Source organism: Squalius cephalus (assembly GCF_949319135.1).
Source record: "Squalius cephalus genome assembly, chromosome: 5".
Classification (NCBI taxonomy): Eukaryota; Metazoa; Chordata; class Actinopteri; order Cypriniformes; family Leuciscidae; genus Squalius; species Squalius cephalus.
The window spans coordinates 47,169,182-47,189,248 of NC_137126.1; the positions used below are offsets into that span (position 1 = coordinate 47,169,182).

At 37.9% G+C, this 20,067-nt stretch overlaps 2 protein-coding genes across 3 annotated transcripts in view; one reads left to right on the forward strand and one right to left on the reverse strand.

Moving 5' to 3' along the window:
* Window positions 1-20,067, forward strand: part of LOC307158853 (ras-specific guanine nucleotide-releasing factor RalGPS1) — a 141,686-nt gene that overhangs the window by 64,265 nt on the left and 57,354 nt on the right. The gene's annotated exons all lie outside the window — the stretch shown is intronic.
* On the reverse strand, window positions 242-17,019 carry angptl2a (angiopoietin-like 2a). Its single transcript, XM_079871818.1, has 5 exons — window positions 16,594-17,019; window positions 9,218-10,163; window positions 4,425-4,618; window positions 1,205-1,475; window positions 242-686 (listed from the first exon to the last, which is right to left on the reverse strand). The coding sequence occupies exons 2-5, from the start codon at window positions 10,137-10,139 to the stop codon at window positions 487-489; spliced, it is 1,587 nt and encodes a 528-aa protein (XP_079727944.1). The 5' UTR covers window positions 10,140-10,163; window positions 16,594-17,019; the 3' UTR covers window positions 242-486.

The window sequence follows — 20,067 nt, forward strand, 5'->3', positions numbered from 1 at the left end:
ACTGTTTAAATTCCTCCGTTAGTACACAACATATTATGTTTTATAGCACTAATGTAAACTCAAAATAACAGTTCTCTTCTTCAAGGTTAGACTTCTTACAGTGAAAATGAGGTTCGGTGCCTGTTAAGATCAGGTAAACATACTGACTATATCCCCATTTTAAGCGCACTTGTAATGACGCACACGATGCTGTCCAGCTTCAGGTCATGTTGCCAGGTTCATCTGACTGAAGATTGTAAAGTTTTTCTCGCATTTTCACTTGCTCTTCATTGTCCACAGCGCCTGGGCACCATTGGGACCTCTGTCTCCAGGAAACCCAAAAAGTCGTCTCTCCTTCATGAAGTCATATTTTTGGATTTTGAATATGTATGACTGCATATTAGGAATTCATAACGATCAATACAAAAATAACATTAACATTGCACTATTTACAACGTCTTTTGAGTTACGGCTTGTTAGATTAGCATTTTCCTTCACGTGATGTTTCTAATGGAAAGTGTTGGGGTTTGGCCGGATCATCATGGTGACCTTCTTCAAGGAATACGAGCCACCGCGGAACTCCGCCCAGTAAACTCCATCCTGGTAGCGGCTGCGGTAATGCCCACCGCGGTACCACACGCCATTCAGGTTCGAGTGGGCGCAGGCGTTGTACCACCAACCACCCTTCTGATAGTGGGCACAATTTCCTGTATGAAAGGAAATGAAGTTTGAGTAAGTGAAAAGTGTGACTTATAGAATTGCACACAGTTACACATTGATTCTATTTAGAATGCTGCAGTGATGATGTCATTTTGTTTGCAACCCGGAATTTGGAATCATTCTGGTTCGCTTTACTTCCAACCAGGTGGTTTTTGGATTATTGCAGAAAATAATCTCAATGAACAACAAAAGATTATGACTCTTGCACGTTTTGTTCATCAAGATAATCTTCACAACTTAATTTTGAAGCCTTAATGACTTAAGTAAAAAGCTAAAGTTTGGCTGTAAAGAACTACACCACAGTTGCATGACTTCAACAAAATCCATTAAATCCATTGACTGCATTTTTGAACTTCCAGCTACATCATTCTGAACTCGTTTCTGGGTTTTAGCACTCATTTCTGCAGCACTGTAGAGTACATTTTTAGCCCTTAGTGGACAATGAAACCAAGCAAAGATCTCTGTATAGAAGTTGGTTGTGATAAGGACTGAATTCCTCTGATACCTGTGTACGCGTCATGATCTCGGTCTAAGGTGGTAAACTGTTTCCCGTTGTGCCAGGTGAGCGAATCTCCGGCGTTTCCATGGTAACGGCCCACCTTCAGCTTGTAGAAGTCCGCCTCTGGCTCCAAACGGAAACTGGCGTATTCTGCGAACGTCTTTCTGCCGGACCAGTCCTCGAGTGTCACCAGTAGCTTATAGTTGCCTTGGTTGGTCAGCCAGTAGATGTTCTCCAAACCAAGCCAGTATTCACCATCGATGTTCCCAAATCCTTGCTAAATTAGAAAAGAGTTTTCTTGTTTATTTATTTATATAGCACTGTTAAAACACAACCAAGGTTGAACCAAAGTGCTTTACATACAGATTCTATAAATGGTTAAAAAATAAGGACACACATAGACCAATAAATAGACAACGTATAAAACATCACAACTAACCATTATAGGCTAACGACATTAGATGCACTTTCAACAGATTCTTAAAGCGATTTGGCAGACCTGATAGATAGCGGCAGCTCATTCCACTGTCTCGGCCCTATTACTGCAAAGGCCCGGTCGACTTTATGTAGGCGATTTGCTCTAGGCACTACAAGTAGTTTATGATTCTCTGAGCGTAATGTTCTAGACGGGTTATGGGGCTAAAAGGTTTGCAAAATATGGTGGGGCCTGGTTATTCAACGATTTATATACAAACAATAATATTTTATGTCTAATTCTAAAATGGACTGGAAGCCAATTTAGAAACGCTAGTATGGGTGTAATTGATTCGTGTTTCTTTACCCTCATTAAAAGCCTTGCCGCAGCATTTTGCACCGCTTGTAATCGAGAGTGTTACAAAAGTCCAGCCGTGATAAAATAAAGGTATGGATTACTCTTTCGAAATCTTTATTTGATAAAAATGGTTTAGTTTTTGCTAATAAACGCAGATTATAAAAACAAGCCCGGACCACAGAGTTAATTTGCTTGTCCATTTTTAGGTTATTGTCAATTAAAAAGCCTAAATCTCTAACAGTTGTTTTCGAGTAAGATGCCAGGGGACTTGAATCTAATATAATTTCTGAGGAGTTATTTGTGTGGCCGAATACAATGACCTCAGTTTTTTCCTCATTTAGCATTAAAAAGTTTTTGGCCATCCAGTTTTTAACGTCCTTTAAACACTCTAAAAGTGACTCAAATGAATTGGTAGAGCGCCTGAGTGGCAGATACATTTGCGTGTCGTTGGCATAACAATGAAATGACACTCCATACTTTCTGAAAATGCTACCCAAGGGGAGCAAATATAAAGAAAAAAGTATGTTTTTTATGTTTTATGTGATTCTACATACATTTAACTAAAGTTAGAAAAGTGAAGTCATTATCCACCACCCCTTAAACGAGAAAAACATCAAATAGACATTACAAAAAGTAGCAAATATTTTATTTGATTCTACATTAGAATTTATTACACCATAAAATTTTAGGCTTCAAAGTAAATGATGAATGAAGAATTTTCATTTTTGGGTGAACTATACCTTTTTTTTTTTTTTTTTAATGGGAATATTAAATAATTTTTTTAATGAAATGATATTCTAAATAAAAAATAAAAAACTGCCAGTAGGTGGTGGCAAATGTCTTAATGAGTAAGTCATTAAATAATTCATTATATTCGTTCAAACGGCAGATTCATTCAGGAATGAAGTAAATGGATTTAACAACGACCATTAACCGTGCTAAAATGAGTGAAACGTCTGATGCGAATAGAGTTTTTAGAACTGGTTGTGCTGTAGAAATCTCAGACTCTTCAGCAGGATTCTTTATGCTCAGTTGACTTACAATAAACAGAACAAGAACTGGCGGAAACCTCTTGATTATCAAATAAACTGTAAATCTTAAAGTTCTACAATGCTCTTTCAAAACACTTTGCCAGATGACATTTAAAAGACCTCCTCCGACATCGTACACATGTGTTTGTATTTAGCGGTCTCGGCATTAGGGTTAATCATTCATTCAGAGGAAGCAGGTCTGACCACAGTATCTAAAACACCTGAGAACGTATGTAACTCGCTGTCGGCGGACAGAAATTACACGTTATGGCAGAGACAAGCCAGCTCAACACCTAGAATAGCGTCACAGAATTTATTGATGCATGTAATAAATCATCGCTCCAGACTGCTGTTGTGTTAGTCATTGTTTAAAGAAATTGTTTAACCAGAAAATACAATTCTGTCATTATTTCCTCACCCGCAAGTCGTTCCAAACCTGAATGCTGTTAGTTTTTCCATGGAACACAATGGAGAAATTTTACAGAATCTTTACGCAACATTTACAATGCATTCAAATTCTAAAGTGGCACATTGATGCTTCGTGCAAGGTTTGAGATCATTGATGCCGAATGCCATTTTATCCTTTTTATAGCGTGACAGATGTGTTCACTATGAACTGTCCTCAATTCTATGAAAAATTCCTTCTTGAATTTATCTTCTTGAAAAGAAAAAGTGAGTGAGAGAGAAAAAAGTTATCGGTTTTATGAATGCATCTTCACTCGCTAGTGTTTCACTCACAGTAATGTTTTGATCAGCATCATTTTAAGCTTTATTCTTATTTACTATTCATGACTGGCTACCCAAAAACTTGTGGAATATAAATGGGGTGCATAAAAAAAAAAAAAAAAAAAAAAAAAATCATTATATAATTACAGTTTAGTGCTATTTTTTAATATAGTCATTAAAATATTTCCCATGACATTGGCTCTTTACGTCTAGTCCTGATTGTAATTCCGGGCTCTAATGATATCGACAGAGTGTTTTCGTCAGACAGTGTTTTTGTGGACAAAGCCCTGGAAAAGCCCTGGCCCTGGTTTGGAAACCTTGCCCATCTTGCATAACCGAATTCCATTGACGTTTGAAAAGCAATGAGTTCAGAAATTGCAAAAAGCTGCAGTTTTCTGACCGGTTAAGACATTTTGTCATGGAAGTTTCTCCATGCACGAATGGCAGGATTTCAGAGCAATGTGTGTTTCATTACGTTAACTAACCATGACTGATGGAAGTACTAGGGGACTTCATGCTGTTATCCAATGATACAGATCAGAAGCATTATATTCAATTTTAGCGGCGCTGAGCGGTGATGTATGCATGCATGAGCTCATGATCACATCGTCCTTATTTGCATGATCTGTTTGTTGGTGTTCGTCATTTGGCAGAAAATGTTTCTACACAAGTAAATGAACATAAACATGTTTCTGACCTTATATGTCTCCCAGTTTCGGAAGAAGTTGACCGATCCGTCCATGCGTCTTTGGATGACGGTCCAGCCGCCGGGGTCGTGTCTCTGGTCACACCAGACCTGCATCAGTTTGTTGGTGTTTTCCAGCTTCAGTAGATACATGTTGCTGTTGGTGTGTCCTTCTTCTAGAGCATGTAAGCAGTCTTTGAATGGTCCTGTATGGAAATCAAACACGTGCGTTATTGAATGCATGGTTCTTCTCTGTCTACAGCATCTCTGAATTTTATGTTGAAATCAGTTCAGATGTGGGTTAAAGCTGCTATTTATTACATGTGTACTTAACTGTTTCTGAGACCAGTTTGCCTTTCTAAAAGAACAGCATTGCAAGAGAGTCACATATTGATGCGTTCTTGGCCAGGACCTCCAGGAGCTTTTTTTCTTTTATGAAAATTATGGTTTTCATTGAGTTTGATGTGTTTCAATTGTTTTGAGGCTTTTGGATTGTAGTATATCTTATGGGTGATCATCGCATGTTTATTAAACATATTGTATGCATGAGCCTGTAAAATGCCATTTTTGTCCTCACTGACTTCGTACCATTAACTGAAGCCATCATCTCATTGACAGCACTTGTGCAACCATCGTTGTGAATGCTGTTAGTTTTTCAATGGAAAACAATAGAGAAATTTCAAAGAATCTTAAGTTATGCCTTTATGTATAATGCATTATAAAGAGATTGATAATGCATTAGAATATTTGCAGATTCCTTTTTACATCTAAAATTGGTTTGTCTGTTAATGCATTATACTTTCTATATGTGTAATAATGAATAGATAATTATTATAATGTTATATTATATAGTTACAATTATTCATGAGACCATACAATGCTTTTTAAGGTGCATTACAAGGCATAATTAATGCATAAAAAAAATACTTTTATAAAGCATTATATATAAAGGCTTTTAGTAAACTAAAAAACATTTGTTACATAATTAATTTTTTCGTTTGTAGTCATTGAGGCTTTTTCTAAATGTTACAAGAGGAGTGGATATAGTCATATGTTATTTGACAGCACTTATGCAACCGTTGTAGCTGAGATGTTATTTCCTCATCTGGACTCATAGGTTTCCAGCGGCACATTTGAGGCAATTCTGTTTTCATTATGACTGCATGCTCTCCCCAACGCTTGTGCGTCGTAAAAACTGCCCTAAGGTGATGGAAAATCATCTAGATAATGAACACGCAGTCTCTGCTTCTGACCGCTGTGATTTACAGAACCTCGAGCTTCCCTATAAAGGTGTCTAATGAGCTAACAAGCTTCAGTCCAAGAGCCAAATCACACTTTCGCCAGTGCCTCTGTTCTCACACGGGATTCTTCAGGCTATTGTTTCCATATCTTCTGGCCTCTTGGGGCTCTGAATGTTAACGACTGTTAAATTTGGTGGAGGATGCCTGGATGAGGGCTTCTGTTGAATTAAGATCATCACACCAATTGGCACCTTTTAGAAACAGACAGATTGCATTCAGATTTTCACAAAAAGTCTTGTTTTAGTAGGTTTGCATAGTAGGTTTAGCTTTCTCATCCGAGCGAGTACCAATGTAGTAACTTTACAGTGACTAGAGATGTGGTGCGTCTTAATTTAAACATTGTAGGTCCTTTTTTTTTTCATTTGTTGGTCTTATGTGTCTGCTGTGGATGCATTGCAGGAGATAAAATAGTGAGATAGAAAGTGAGCTGTTTGCAAATGCAATTTATACAAAAGCAGCTTTGAGAAATGCATTAAACTATATTAGGTTTGAACATGGTTCGAGATTCACTTCCATGAGTCAGGCCGGATAGATATAATACTCGTACTCTAATAAATGTACCAGATTATAGTGAGACATTCATCTGAGGGTCAGCCGGTTTCAGAGAACATTCATTGAAGTTTCAGTCTAAAATTACCCTTCATCTTTTGTCACGCTTGTTGATTTTCTCCAAAACGCAATAGAAAAATACATTGGAATCTAATTTGTCACAGTTTGTGTTTTGATTTGTCTCAGACTTTTTTGTCTTTCTGTGACGGCTGTTTTGACATTACATTTCAGATTAGGAGTTTTATTGCTGAAGAATAATCAAGCATTACGAACTCAAAAGGGTAAGACTGGAATCAATCTGCTTGTGACCGGATCATTTTCCAGACTATTGATGAGCAAGAAGCTTGTCATCTCGTGAGCAAGAGCTACTCACAGTCGGCGCTGAAATCAGTCATCTCTTTTTGAAAGGACCTTCTGTATTTCTTTCATTTGCTTTGAAGTTTTAGATGATTGTTCATCAGCTCTTTTTTATGCATTGAAGGACTTGTTTACATCAGGTCGTCTTGCCTCGTTTTCAATGATGGTAAAATGTTAAATGCAGTGCATAAATGGCACATATATTGTTATCTCTCATAGTTTCCCCAGAAAATCCTTATAATAAAACAAGCTTCTTAATAGCTTTTTTGCATTATATGCCACAATTGAGTCTCAGGCCTGTTTTGATCCACCAGAATGATTTACATTGGAAGTTTTCCATCCTCAGGCGTTTTCACATGCTATTGGATAAAAGCATCTGTTAAATGACCAATGTTTTACATTTATGCATTTAGCAGACGCTTTTATCCAAAGTCACTTACAATAGAGGAGCAATCCATAATGTATATTTTGCATGTCATTAAATGACATATATGTGTAGATTTAGGTGTAAACAGCGAGTTTCTCTGCACACAATGTTGCCGACTCTTCTGTTGCCTGTGGAAACTAAGATTAAATGTGTCGTGCATTTGATAAAGTAGCAAGTAAGTATTTTAAAAGCTGTATTACTGATGCAGTGTGGGATATTTATTAGAATCGTGCAGTCAACTGACCCATTACATGTTGTTAAGTGTCCATGAATCTGTTAAAACGAAGCACATTAGCAGTTCTTTGTTGTGGGTGAAAATCTTGCTAATAACTTCCAGAGGCGTGATTTAATGGCATGTTAAAAAGAAAACAGGACGACAAGATGAATTTTACAGACGACTGCAGTGGATAGAGAATGGATGTGTGTTCTGGTGATATTGTAAGGAAGATTTCAGGAAAGTTTGTATAGATTTACAATCACAACCACATACCATCACCCCGTCATTTACATTCTGCATTTCATTTCTACTTCTACACTTGAGCTCCCCAGTTACCTCATATAAATCCCCACATCGCAGAATAGTTTGCAATACTTAAACAAACCTCTTACAGCAAAGCACAGATCTCACTGTAGAAGTTTGCTGAAGGGTGTCTGGAATCCCCCGTTTAAGGACTTTAAAGTGGGTTTTCCTCCAAAGATTAATGTGAACTCTTAGTTCAGAAGATATGTTGCCAGATGATTGTGTTGTAACGGGACGGAGGCCAAGCTCTCTGGCGTGATCATCGGCAGGGAAATCCACGTGTCTCCATGTTGCTTGTGTCGGTGAACCTTTGAGCTGTTTTCTTTGGAACCACTGATGTAACCAAACCACTTATGCATATCCATACTTATTTATCATACTCAGTGTGCAAAAGACAATTAACCTTGTAAATCTGCAGAAACGCTGCAAGAGAAGGAAGACTGCTGGCTGTGTAATGTTTAGATGTTTCTCATTAGTCACGCTGATCCTGTTGCGTACACAAAATGCTTTGCAGAAGTTTGCCTTGTGGAGACTTGCGTCATGATTTTTGTAAGGGAATGTTTTTCTTTAACATTTTCTGTTCTTTAAACATTTGGAGAGCATTTGTAAATATCAAACAAGCAATACCACAATACCAATACTGTTCAATTTAAAGTAAGTGAAAAAGATCAAGTCATCTTATAATTTACAGTGGAAAAACAGTCACATTTTATGTTATTTTTTTTAAATAACTTTTTTCTTATTTTTTGATATCAGTTATATGCATTATGGTTATATTTCTTATGTTATGTTGTTAAATGATTGTTGATTGCATTATTTTAGTGTCATTGCATATTTTAGTGTTTCCATGATGGTGTTTTGTATTTGTGTATATGACACTGTGCACCTTCTATATATTAATATGGTAACACTTTAGTTTAGGGTCCAATTATCACTTTTAACTGTTGCTTATTAGCATACATATTGCTAGAATATTGACTGTTTATTAGTACTTATAAAGCACATAATAATGCCTTATTCTGTATGACCAGATTCTCCATCCCTTAATCCACTCAACAACTACCTTACTAGTACTCCTTACTGTTAATAAGCAGTATTTAGGAGTTTATTTAGCCAAAAGTCATAGTTAATAATTAGTTAACCCCTTACCTGACAGGGATCACTGGTGATCCCAGATTATTTTAGTTCAAAATATGTTTGAGCTTATATATCTCAATATTAATAACAGTCTGGTTAATTTTGAGTCTTGAACTATAAACTCTCAAGGGTTGGCTTTCTAAATGTATGTGTGTTATGTTTCTATTCAGAATTACTTATGAGCAGTAACCTTTTTATTTTGGGCATTTCATGTATGCAGCACTTGCCAAAATTGGGGGTGATGAGCAAGGGGTTAATAGTAAGAATTGGACCCTAAACTAAAGTGTGACCATTAATATTTCCCCCAGCTTGTGGAAAAGTTACTTATGAGCTTTGATTCATCATGTCTTTTTTCTTCCCCACCTGTGTTTTTAAGGTTGTTGTCATATTAACATGATCAGTTCATATATTGTAAATTTTGATTTCAGTCCGTAAAACCTAAAATGTTTTTTTTATGATAAATCTCTGATAGACACATCTGTTTTATTTACTTGTTTGTGCAAGAGACACTCACCTGAGGGTTTATCTGTTGAGAAGCTGTGTGTTTCAGAGGCTATGGTCGGTAAGGTTGGTGGCATTGCTTTGGCGTTTTGGTCACTCTGGATCTCATTGGTGATCTGGTTGTGGTTGCGTGTGTAGGTCGGCGGGTGGAAAGGCCTGGCGGGGGAGTGCTGGACCGGAGGTGGAGGTGGTTGTCGATGTTGAGGTGTCTGTGGTGGTTGTGCCGGGATCACAGGAGGCTGGTAAGGTCGTGCTTGTCGTACAACAGCAGCTCCACCACCACCTCCTCTTCTGCACTGCTCCTCCAGCTGCACTATCCGTGCGCTCTGGTTGCCTGCAAGCGAGGCCAAGTGCTGGTATTTGTGCTCCAGGTCCCGAAACCGTGCGGTTAGATGCTGCATCTCTGACGTGTGATTCAGCACACGGTTCTCCAGCTGAGAAACCTCCAGCGCGTTGTCTCTCTTGCGGATGATCTCGTGCAGCAGCTGCATGTAGAGCTGCGTCACTCGGGAGTTCATGTTGCGCGACTCCTTGCGGAGGAGCTTGACTTCGTTCACCACACCACCGTCCACCTCCACCAGCTGCTGTAGCGTCTCGATCTGACGCCGCTGCTTGTGAAGCTCTCCGTTCAGCAGCTCCAGCTCCTGCTTGTTCACGCGGTTCTCCAGCAGGGCTTCAGGCTCTTTCGAGTTCACACAGATTGCACCTGTGGTCTTCCGCTGAGGCACGATGAAGGTGTAGGAGCATTTGTCCACGTCAGAGGCGCCGGGAGGGTCCGGGGAGCGTTTGGATCGACCGGCATACATGAACTCGCTTTCAAGGACATCATCTCGGCTTTCAAACTCCTCAGCGAAGCCGTTCGAAGCAATGTCGGGTCTGGATAGGGTGATGGTCAGCAGGGCCAGAAGAAAACGCTTCAAAGTGACGACAGTCATGACTCTCTGAGATGTGTCTCTGTGCTGGAACACAATCAAATAAGAGGTTATTGTATATTCTCAGTAGGAATATTTATTTGTATCCCCATGAAAAGTCGTGTATTTATTTCATGCTTACACAGGATTCATTTATTTGATCAAAAATACAGTAAAAACAGTGACATTTTATTACTATTTAAAATAACTGTTTTCTATGTGAATATATTTTATACTGTAATTTATTCCTGTGATCAAAGCTGAATTTTCAGCATCATTACAGCATCTTCAGTGTCACATGATCCTTCAGAAGAGTAAGGACTTGATCGCAGTAAGATATTTTGCATGACACAAGCAAACCTCTTCACTCCAGTTTACATGAGATTTTCATTATTTTGATTATGCTAAGTGTGGTTATTTTTACCACCAATATCTGCATACCCCACAACACGAGTGATGAACTCACATAGGCTCATACTCATCAAATGCATAACACATTTCTAATATGGATATATTGAATATTGTTTGGCGCCGTGATGAATCACTTGCAGAATTTCATCACTTTTTTTCCAGCCGATGAACGATAAAAACATTGACAGCCAATCAAAATCCAACCTGCTTTAAAGAGCTGGAGCATTTAAATCGACAGACCAAGACCAGTTTTGACATGACAAAACTGCAGCGTGTGCTTATAATAAACAGAACAATATCGTCTGCTGGTGTGGACTCTGATATAGTTATCGTTAGTTATCTTTATGGTTATTGTTCTTGCAGTAAGATATTTACATGACACAAGCAAACCTTTTCACTTCCATTTATAGGAGATTTTTATAATTCTGATTATGCCAAGTGTGGTTATTTTTACCGCCATTATTTACAGACCCCACAGCACAAATAATGAACTCACATAGGTTTATACTAGCCACTGTTTTAATCTAATTTCATCAAATGCATAACACATTGCCTCATCGACACGACAGCCATCGGCACTGATCCTTAACAAACCCGTCTCCACACCGGCGTGATGACTCCGATCTTCACCCAGATGGAACTGGATAAATATTCTGAATGTTCTGATCCAATCTGACTTCTGACCTGTAATGCCTGAATCATAATCATACACTGTTCATTCATTGAGTTGATCCAGAGGAGAACTGGCCCCTGACTGAGCCTGGGTTCTCCCAAGGGTTTTTCCTCCATTCTGTCACTGATGGAGTTTTGGTTCCTTGCCACCTTCGCCTTTGGCTTTTGGCTTGCTTAGTTGGGGATATTTAATATTCAACAATATTATTGATCTGCCAGCATTGACAACTGAGCTGGATGATGACATCACTGTTTTCTCTAGAGTGGCTGTATATATAAATAAAACTAAATTAATAACTTTTTTACAACAAAACTGAACCATCATTGAACTATGACACTACTTTCTTCTAGATCTGCTGTACAGCAGAAAGAAACATTCTTGCATTATTTTCCTGTTATCACTATGAAGCTGCTTTGAAACAATCTGTATTGTAAAAAGCGCTATAGAGATAAAGGTGACTTTGACTTGACTTGACTTATTTCTAATATGGACGGATTGGATATTATTTGGCGCCGTGATGAATCACCTTTAGAACTTTCATCACTTTTTTCCAGCTAATGAATGATAAAAACATTGACAACCAATCAGAATCCATTCCTCGAGCATTTAAAGTGACAGACGACAGAACTGCAGCGTGTGCTTATAATAAACAGAACAATATTGTCTGCTGGTGTGGACTCTGATATAGTTATCGTTAGTTATCTTTATATCTTTATACTGTTCTTGGTGTGAATGAGCCTTTAAATTTAAGTCTCTAAATTTTTAGGCTTTTATTATGAATATGTTCGCCTTACTGTTATCTATGAGCTGAAGTGTGCTGACAAAATTCGCATTTAGAAGATATAAGCATTTAAAACGTACAGACTCTCACTTCCGCCAATATGGATCAGTGATTTTGATGACATCTCTCTGCACTTCAGCTTCTCATCAGATTTTCTCTCCAATCAAATGCTCTCTAGAATCTGAAGCTCCGCCCCCTACATTATAAATAGATGCTGAAGCTGCGGCTGAAATCGGTCACTTGTTCACACATTCACTGTTTTCTATATGGTGAATGACACAGTGCACTATATAGGGGACAGGGAACGATCAGACAGTGTAAATATGCTTTCCATCAGAGCGAATGAAGTCTGGTTTCACGTTAGTGTCACGAGAACCGTCGCAGCTCCGGTCCAGAGACACGACACACAGAGCGGATCATGTGATCGAGTCGCCGCTGACCAGAAAACGTATCGGACCCATTTGAACTCTGCACAGAATGCTGTATTTTAAAGCGATATGAAGGAGATTAGGAGGAGAAACGGTTAGAGATTAGGAGGAAACTGTGGCTTTACCGAGCTAAACGGCTCGAACTGAGATATAAACTAAACGCTATTGGCTGTTCGATTTGGCTTCCCATGCAATCTTAAAGGACAAGTTCGGTATTTTACACTTAAAGCCCTGTTTTCAGATCGTTTCTGACCCGAGAATTTTCGGTTTCTGTGGTAGCACCCCTCCTGCTGGACTGGAGTGTCTATTATTCAAGCTCTCAACGGAAGAATCTACGGGTGTGAGGCGTGTGGAAAAATAGGTCCACAGTTTTACAACGAATGGTAAAACACCTGTTGGAAAGCATCTTTTTCAGCGATTTTTGTGTGAGCACATCAGTGAACACCCCTGACCACTCGGTGAGTTTCACGTCTTTGTAAACGAAAGTTTAATGCGTTTTAGGAAGGATTGTTCCAGTGCACCTATGCAGCCATTGTGGAGGTGGGGGGGTGCTACCACAGAAACCGAAAATTCTCGGGCCAGCAGCATGTGTCCAAATTTCAGTCTTAACCGTTCTATTTCATCAGAAACGATCTGTAAACAGGGCTTTAAGTGTAAAATACCGAACTTGTCCTTTAAAGCAGTTGGCTAATTCAGATCTAATGCAACAGCCTGTCTGACCCATGTGGTCAAACTATTAAAAAAACAGCACAGACAGAATGCATGTTTAAATCCTGTTTGAAGTGTGACCCTAAAAGTTCCATGTCATGTGAATCCTTTTGTTGAATGAACTGTTAATTTATCTGAAAGCCATTAGCTAATGAAACATGTGTTAAAAACACTGGGCCTTGGAATGTCTTTGGTGATTTTCCAAAGAACAGGTCTTTTGTGCCCTGGTAAAGCATCTGTAAGTAGTGATTTAGCAGATGCTTTTATCCAAAGTAAATGACTCTACACCATTAGAATTACCCAATTAATCGTGCCTTGCAGGATTTAAAGCTAAACCCGTTTGATACCAGTCTAGCTCTTTAAACACTAGGCCACACTAGTGGTTTTGCTGTATGCACAAGTTTGACCACACAAGTTTTGCGATGTACGTAACATGTTGTGTGTCTGTGTGTTTTACTCCAGTATTGTGTCATTGAATAATGGATAAGCAGAGAGAATTACACATGGCTGGTGATTTTTCAGAGACTGAATCTCCAGCACCACAGCAAATTACCTCATATTTGAGTTGTGAATGTAAGTTTGTTTGCCCAGTGTACTCTGATTCACACACAAATGACTCCTATGAATCGGTTATTTTATTGAATTTTGAATCAATAAAACTGATGAATCTTTTGCTGAATGAACTCACTAAATCTGTACTAAATAGTTTATATGCAATTATATTCATTTATATTAGTTTTAATGCATATATTACATTTTAATTAAAATAAATTATTTAAACATTATTATATTAATTTTGGCAGGCATTAGTGACATTGTAATGGTAAAGTTAAATCATGTTAATTTGCTCACTGACCGATGCGTTGAGTTCATTTAGGGGATCATTAATCAGAATTCAGGTTCATAAAAGTCAGTTGTTTGTGAATCAGATCGTAGTGCATATACGACAAATAAGTAGTACACTCGTAGTGCATATACAACAAATATATGATCTCTGTTCACACACCATATGCAATTCTCTCTTCTTATCCCAAAACGCAACTCAGCCATAGTTATCTAAAGCATTAAACCTTTAACACAAAACTGTCAAATCTGAGGAGCACTTGAGTTTTAAAGAGTCTCTGCAAAGTCAGGCAATACAGCCTGAACATCAGATCAAATCCTAAGAATGCTTTACAAAGCATTGATAAGTTATATACACACATGCATCCAGATGCGCACATGCAATCAGTTTGAAGTTTTCCTAGATAAATGTTTATGGATGTTTAATGTCAGATTTAGTCTTTTTCTGTAATCTCTGAGTCATAGATTTACACCCTAGGACTGGAATGCACTAATTCACTGATGGGAAAATCGATCACACGCAGTTCCTGGTGTGTTGTGTGTGTGTGTGTAGAGAGTCTCCCATAGCAACGGACTCAGCGCTCCATGTTTTTCATTGTGCTCATTAGTAAGTGCGTGCTCCTTCCCACTCGTTTCAGGGATCATTTCAGAGACCAATACTGTACGTAGAGCCCTAAAACATAAGAACTGCCACAGGGAGGTGATGTAGCTGGGACTGTAGCTTATCACTTGATCCAAAACAAACAAATATTTCTTTATTTTTAATATCTGAATCACTGCGCCTTGCGGTTTGGATGGAATGGACAAACAAACATTCAAAGCCTTGAGTCACCAATGGAAAATATATTCCAATCGATCGTAAAATAAACAAGATTGCTCAAGACACTCAGCAAGGATCCGTAACCTCATGCTACAAACATGCAAGATGAATCATATATTTTTTTTTTTTTTTACTTAACTACATAATGGTTGTTGTTGTTGTTGTGCATTTATCTTGCCATTGATTCAGGAAACACTGTCTGTTGGATATTAAGACTTTTCCAACCTTTAATTTCATTTCTGCACTGGATTCACATTTCTTCTTGTTGTTGATTTATGAGCCTTTTAATATATTTACCACATTTAGTGTAAAAATAATTTGCATTATGGCTAACCCTTTACATCTTGTCAGTATGACCATGTTTATGATTCTCCAACTAGAAAACAAAAAGAATGTCCTTGTCGAAGTCAGAATTTTATTGTGATGTTATGTCATATCAAAATGCCCAGTTAGGTAACTTGCTTCTATCACATTGATTATTTTTCTTCAATATGCGTGAGATGCTGTATGTTGGTGTCATCACGGATGAAGCTGCACATGGATCTGTTTTGCTGTTATGAGCGTTGCCAAAATCAGCTCCATAGAGTCGAAGCATGTGAATGCAGAATTACATCACTGTTAAGAATTCCAAATCTGACTCGCATTTCACAGATTTAAAATCTGATTCCAATGAAAACTGACTGTGATGATGTCATAGTGGGCTTCCTGCTTGAGCTGCTGATGTCATCGGAGTCTCCGCTTCTCTCCGTCTCAGATTTCTGGATCATTTTCAGCATGCATTAACAATAACTTTCTATTCTTTTTCTGCAGGCTTGCAAGTGCTGGTATTGTCTTAGGAAATGCAAGTATAGTCTTTACTTTGAGACTGAGAGCGTGTCCATCGGGCACAAATCCAGCTCAAGGGGTTCCAGTGTGTGGCGGTGGGATGCATTTCTACAGGATTTTTAATTCATTCAAAAAGACTCATTTGTGGTGATAGCTGTGTGTTCTTGGAGAAAATGCAGCAAATCCTAAACACATTTTGAACTGATTTTATTGGTGATTATGTAACTCATAATTAAGTAGTTTAAAGCTCTTGTTGAAACTAGATCTTAACGTGCTAACCTCGATTCCTCCAGGACCCGAATGCGTAATGTGAAGTTCAGCAGTAATTGTTTCTGTGGAAAGTGTAAGGATCATTACCAGCTTCACTGCAGTTCGGGACACGCAGTTCACCATGTGGAACATTCCTCACTTATGCATTTATCTAACAGTTTGATGAGAATATTGTGCAAATTTCTGCTTTTATATATTTACCTGTATGAGTTTGGCAGATGCTTTTAACCTTGCATTTAATCAGTTTATGCGTTTTCTAAGAATTGAACCCATGACCGATGTTGCAAGCACTATGCCACAGTGTATAGTTCTACATTTTTCTGAAACCCTAAAAGTCAGGGAAATATTTAGTAAATATAATTTTTTTTGTCGTAACTATTTATTTCTAAAACATTTAGTAAAAATGAAATAAAAAAATGAAATAAAATACTTGCTTATGATTTGAGCGTCTGCTCAATGAATACATGTAAACTGCTCTCTGAGTGCCATCAGGGTTCATCTAGGCATTTTTATTTTTCAAATTTCCAGATCTGGCAAAGAATAAGATCTCATTCAAACTCATGCACATTTCTACTATGGATATGCATAAGTTAAACTGCCATTTCTCTGCCAGTCTATGAATTGTCTGGGTCTATGTAACACAGTATAAAGGTGAAAACCAGAGAACATGACTGATTTGACTTCAGTTAGATGCTGGTTTATAATCAAACTGCTCTTACCAGGATAGTGTGCTGAAGTTGCCGGGGTTTTTCTCTCTATCTCTCTGCTTTATCCTTTTAATCTCTCTCCAGGAAGGTTGGATGTTGTCGTCCCTGAAGTGAAAGTCATCACCGGTCCACTACTGTCCTTTCTGTCCTATTCTGTCCCTCTTAAGTGCGTGTCCTGTTGCTGTCATATGATGATGGGTGACAGACTCATTGTGTGTCCCAGTGTAAATCGTAGTTTAAGTGCAGTTTAAGTTTGGTCCGTGTGTCCCAGCATGTGTCTGCATCTCCTGTGAGTGTCTCTGTCCAAACGATCCTCCAACTGTTCAATGTTCAGAGTGACACTTTGATTTAGAGGGAGACTTCCTTAACTTCCACTCATCCGCACGGAAAACACAAGGAACACACTGCTGTCTCTCTTTCCCTTCCTCTCTCTCTCTCTCTCTCTCTCTCTGGTTTGTGGCAATTCTGTTGTTGTTTGGTGGCTCCGCCCCTTTCCCCGCCCCCTTGCACAAGAATAATGGTCATTACTAAGATGAACTATTGATATGGTAAAAGTAAACATATCTCTTCACCTCTGTTCTTCTATTCACACATGTGATTCCACCTGCTTGAATCTGAAAAGAGGCATCTTTAAAACATAAATCTTTTTTTTTTTGTGGTGTTTGTTAAGGCATATTGTTGCGCATATTTGGATGAGACAGTACAAATATAAAACAACCAATATTATGAAATACTCATAAAAAAGGTTTCAAAAGGGGGTTTTCAGTCATCCAGTGGAAGAAACATTTCTGTTTCTCCAAAGAAACTTTCAGTAAACACACTCTTAAAAATAAATGTTCTTTATTGGCATTGATGGTTCACTGGAAAAAAGAAAAATGATTAGTTGAATTTAATAAAAAAAATTATGGTAAGTGGTTGCACACAATTGATTTTAGCTACATTTAAACAAATGCATTAAGTTGAACCTAATAAATTTTAGTTCAACGTAATGCATTTGTTTAAATGTAGCTAAAATCAATTGTGTGCAACCACTTACCATACATTTTTTTTTATTAAATTCAACAAATCATTTTTTAACATCCATGCAATCTTTCCATTACACAAATGGTTCTTTATAGTTGAAAAATGTTCTTTAGATTATTAAAATGTTCTTCACACTAAGAAAATCGTGTTTTTTTTAAGGACTGATCACGGGAAGGTTCTTTGGGGAACCGAAAATGGTTCTTTTATGGCAAAACAGTGAAAACACCCTTTTGGAAGCTTTATTTTTAAGAGTGCAGTTATTAAAATAACCTCTTTTTTTTCTTGTCGTAACAAGAAACCTTTTCCACTATAAAGTAAAGATCTTTATGGAAACATAGATGAGAACAAATACTGTGTAAAACTCTTAGATTTCTGAACTTGCATCAGTGGATGAAGTTTGAAAGCCAGCAGAGTCTGTTTTGCCTCTGTTGAACTCATTGTGTTTTCTCTGAGCTCCTAAAATATGACATGAAAAGTCACATCCATCCATGTCACTGTGATTGGCTGATTATGCTTTTAATGTCATGATTACCTCCAATTATTAGACCTGAGTGGGTCAAACTGGTGGAAATGGAGGGGCTGATTACAACTCACCCTCTCAGATTTCATCACTTGGTACATTTAAAACTAGATGAACTTGAAATGACTTGAAACATTATTAAACATGATCAAATGATTTGTGAGTGAGCTTATAGCGAACACTTAACTCTGTTAAATTAAAGTCACCTCTGTGGTATTGAGTTGACCATCATGTCTGAATAGACAGTTACTATTAATTATGCTATTTGTGTTCTTATAGTTATTAATTTTGAAGCAATGTAATAAAAAAAATGCATACATGAACTAGATGAGACTGTTGTGGATTGATTTGACCAAATAGTGTGTTTAGTTATAGTTTCATGTTCATTGTGGACAGACATTAGCCTGGAAATCCAGACCTAAATCTGAAAGATTAATGGTCTGGCGTCGACTAAGGAAACTAGTCCAGCTCGAGGGGCGGCACCAAACATGCATTTGAAAATCTCACTGCACGCAATTGGATAACACTACGACCAATCACAACAAGCCCCATACGCTTAGCTACCAGCAGCGCTAACTGGTAGATTAGACTCTTGCCGTATCCGGTCGGCAAAACAGCAAAAACGCCCTTCTTGCAAAGGAATGATTTGAGCGGCGTCTTCTGTTCCTCTCTTAGAGAAAAAGCCAAGTCTAACTCGTTCATTGTAGCGGCCAAAGCCGTTTCAAACAACTGGTGTTCATCCATAGCCATCAATGTTTACTAATGACTTCGCCGTCACAGTGCTGTCGTCTTCTGTTTAGCTCGCCTCTGGCCCGCCTATATCAGATAACCCGATGTGATTGGTGCAGCTCGGATACAAGGGCATATTTAATGAGCATCATTACTCGAGTAACTCGCTGAGCAAATTCAACTTGTGCTCTCGCGAGAACTCTGGATTTCCATGGTAGACAGACATTGCTTGTTGATGTGAACTAGTCACGTTCACCTGGTTAGTGCACAAAGAGAGACGTCATTACTGCAACTTACTAAAGGTCTTGTTGAATTTCTGTTTGGTGCAGGTAGTTGTTATTTATCTGACATCTAGCTTCTGATCACCATATGTTTTATTAATGAATACAATATGTTTTATCTCATTACTTTTGGGATGCATATTAAGTTTGTATCTTGTACATTTCTAATCTAGTCGAGTCCATTATAGATAAAAAAAAATGCATGTTCATGCATGATCTCACTTCCTCCTCCTGTCTTTTCCAGATGATTCATGGCTAATTAAAGTGTGTGCAGAAAGAGAGGTGATGCGCTGAATGAACTTGAACAGCTCCTCTCAGGAGGAGTGTGTTGTGTTTCAAAGCGTCACCCGTGGCGGCTGGCGATGCGGTTTCCATTATGTCCGTCTTAATGCCAGACCTCGTGACCGGCTGTGCCTCCATCAGCACAGTGATCCTCCCTGTTTGGGATTCCTGGGAAGTGATCAGCAGGAATGCCTGCTTTACTCAGGTGTTCATGCCAGCAGCTGCTATCGTCACTTGGCATTTCAGCATCACTTCTGAAAGCATGAAGCTTGTATATATCATGCTTTAATGCATTCATGCCTTTTTTAATCATTTTTGAAAGAGTCTAATGCATGATAAGGGATCATTTAACAATTATTGTTTCAGATTATTCTTATGCATTAATACTCTTATGTGAGTAATTATTTTAATTATTAATATGCTTAATTGTTACATATAATTTATTATAACTCTGGTTACAATTCACAACAACACTGTTACAACACATACATTATTATTATCAACAACAACAACAATATTAAAAAATCTAATATAATTAAAAGTATTAATTTAAAACATAATTGATTAATAATAATTTTGTGTCCAAACTATCCACTTTATAAAATGCATTTAAATCAATTTGTATGTATTTATAATGCTTTAAAATGAAAA

Coding starts and splice junctions, on each gene's coding strand:
- angptl2a (XM_079871818.1), bottom strand. CDS start 10,139: ATGACTGTCGTCACTTTGAAGCGTTTTCTTCTGGCCCTGCTGACCATC. Junction 4,619..9,217: donor CTCAACAGATAAACCCTCAG/GTGAGTGTCTCT, acceptor ATTTCCATACAG/GACCATTCAAAGACTGCTTA. Junction 687..1,204: donor AGATCATGACGCGTACACAG/GTATCAGAGGAA, acceptor CCTTTCATACAG/GAAATTGTGCCCACTATCAG.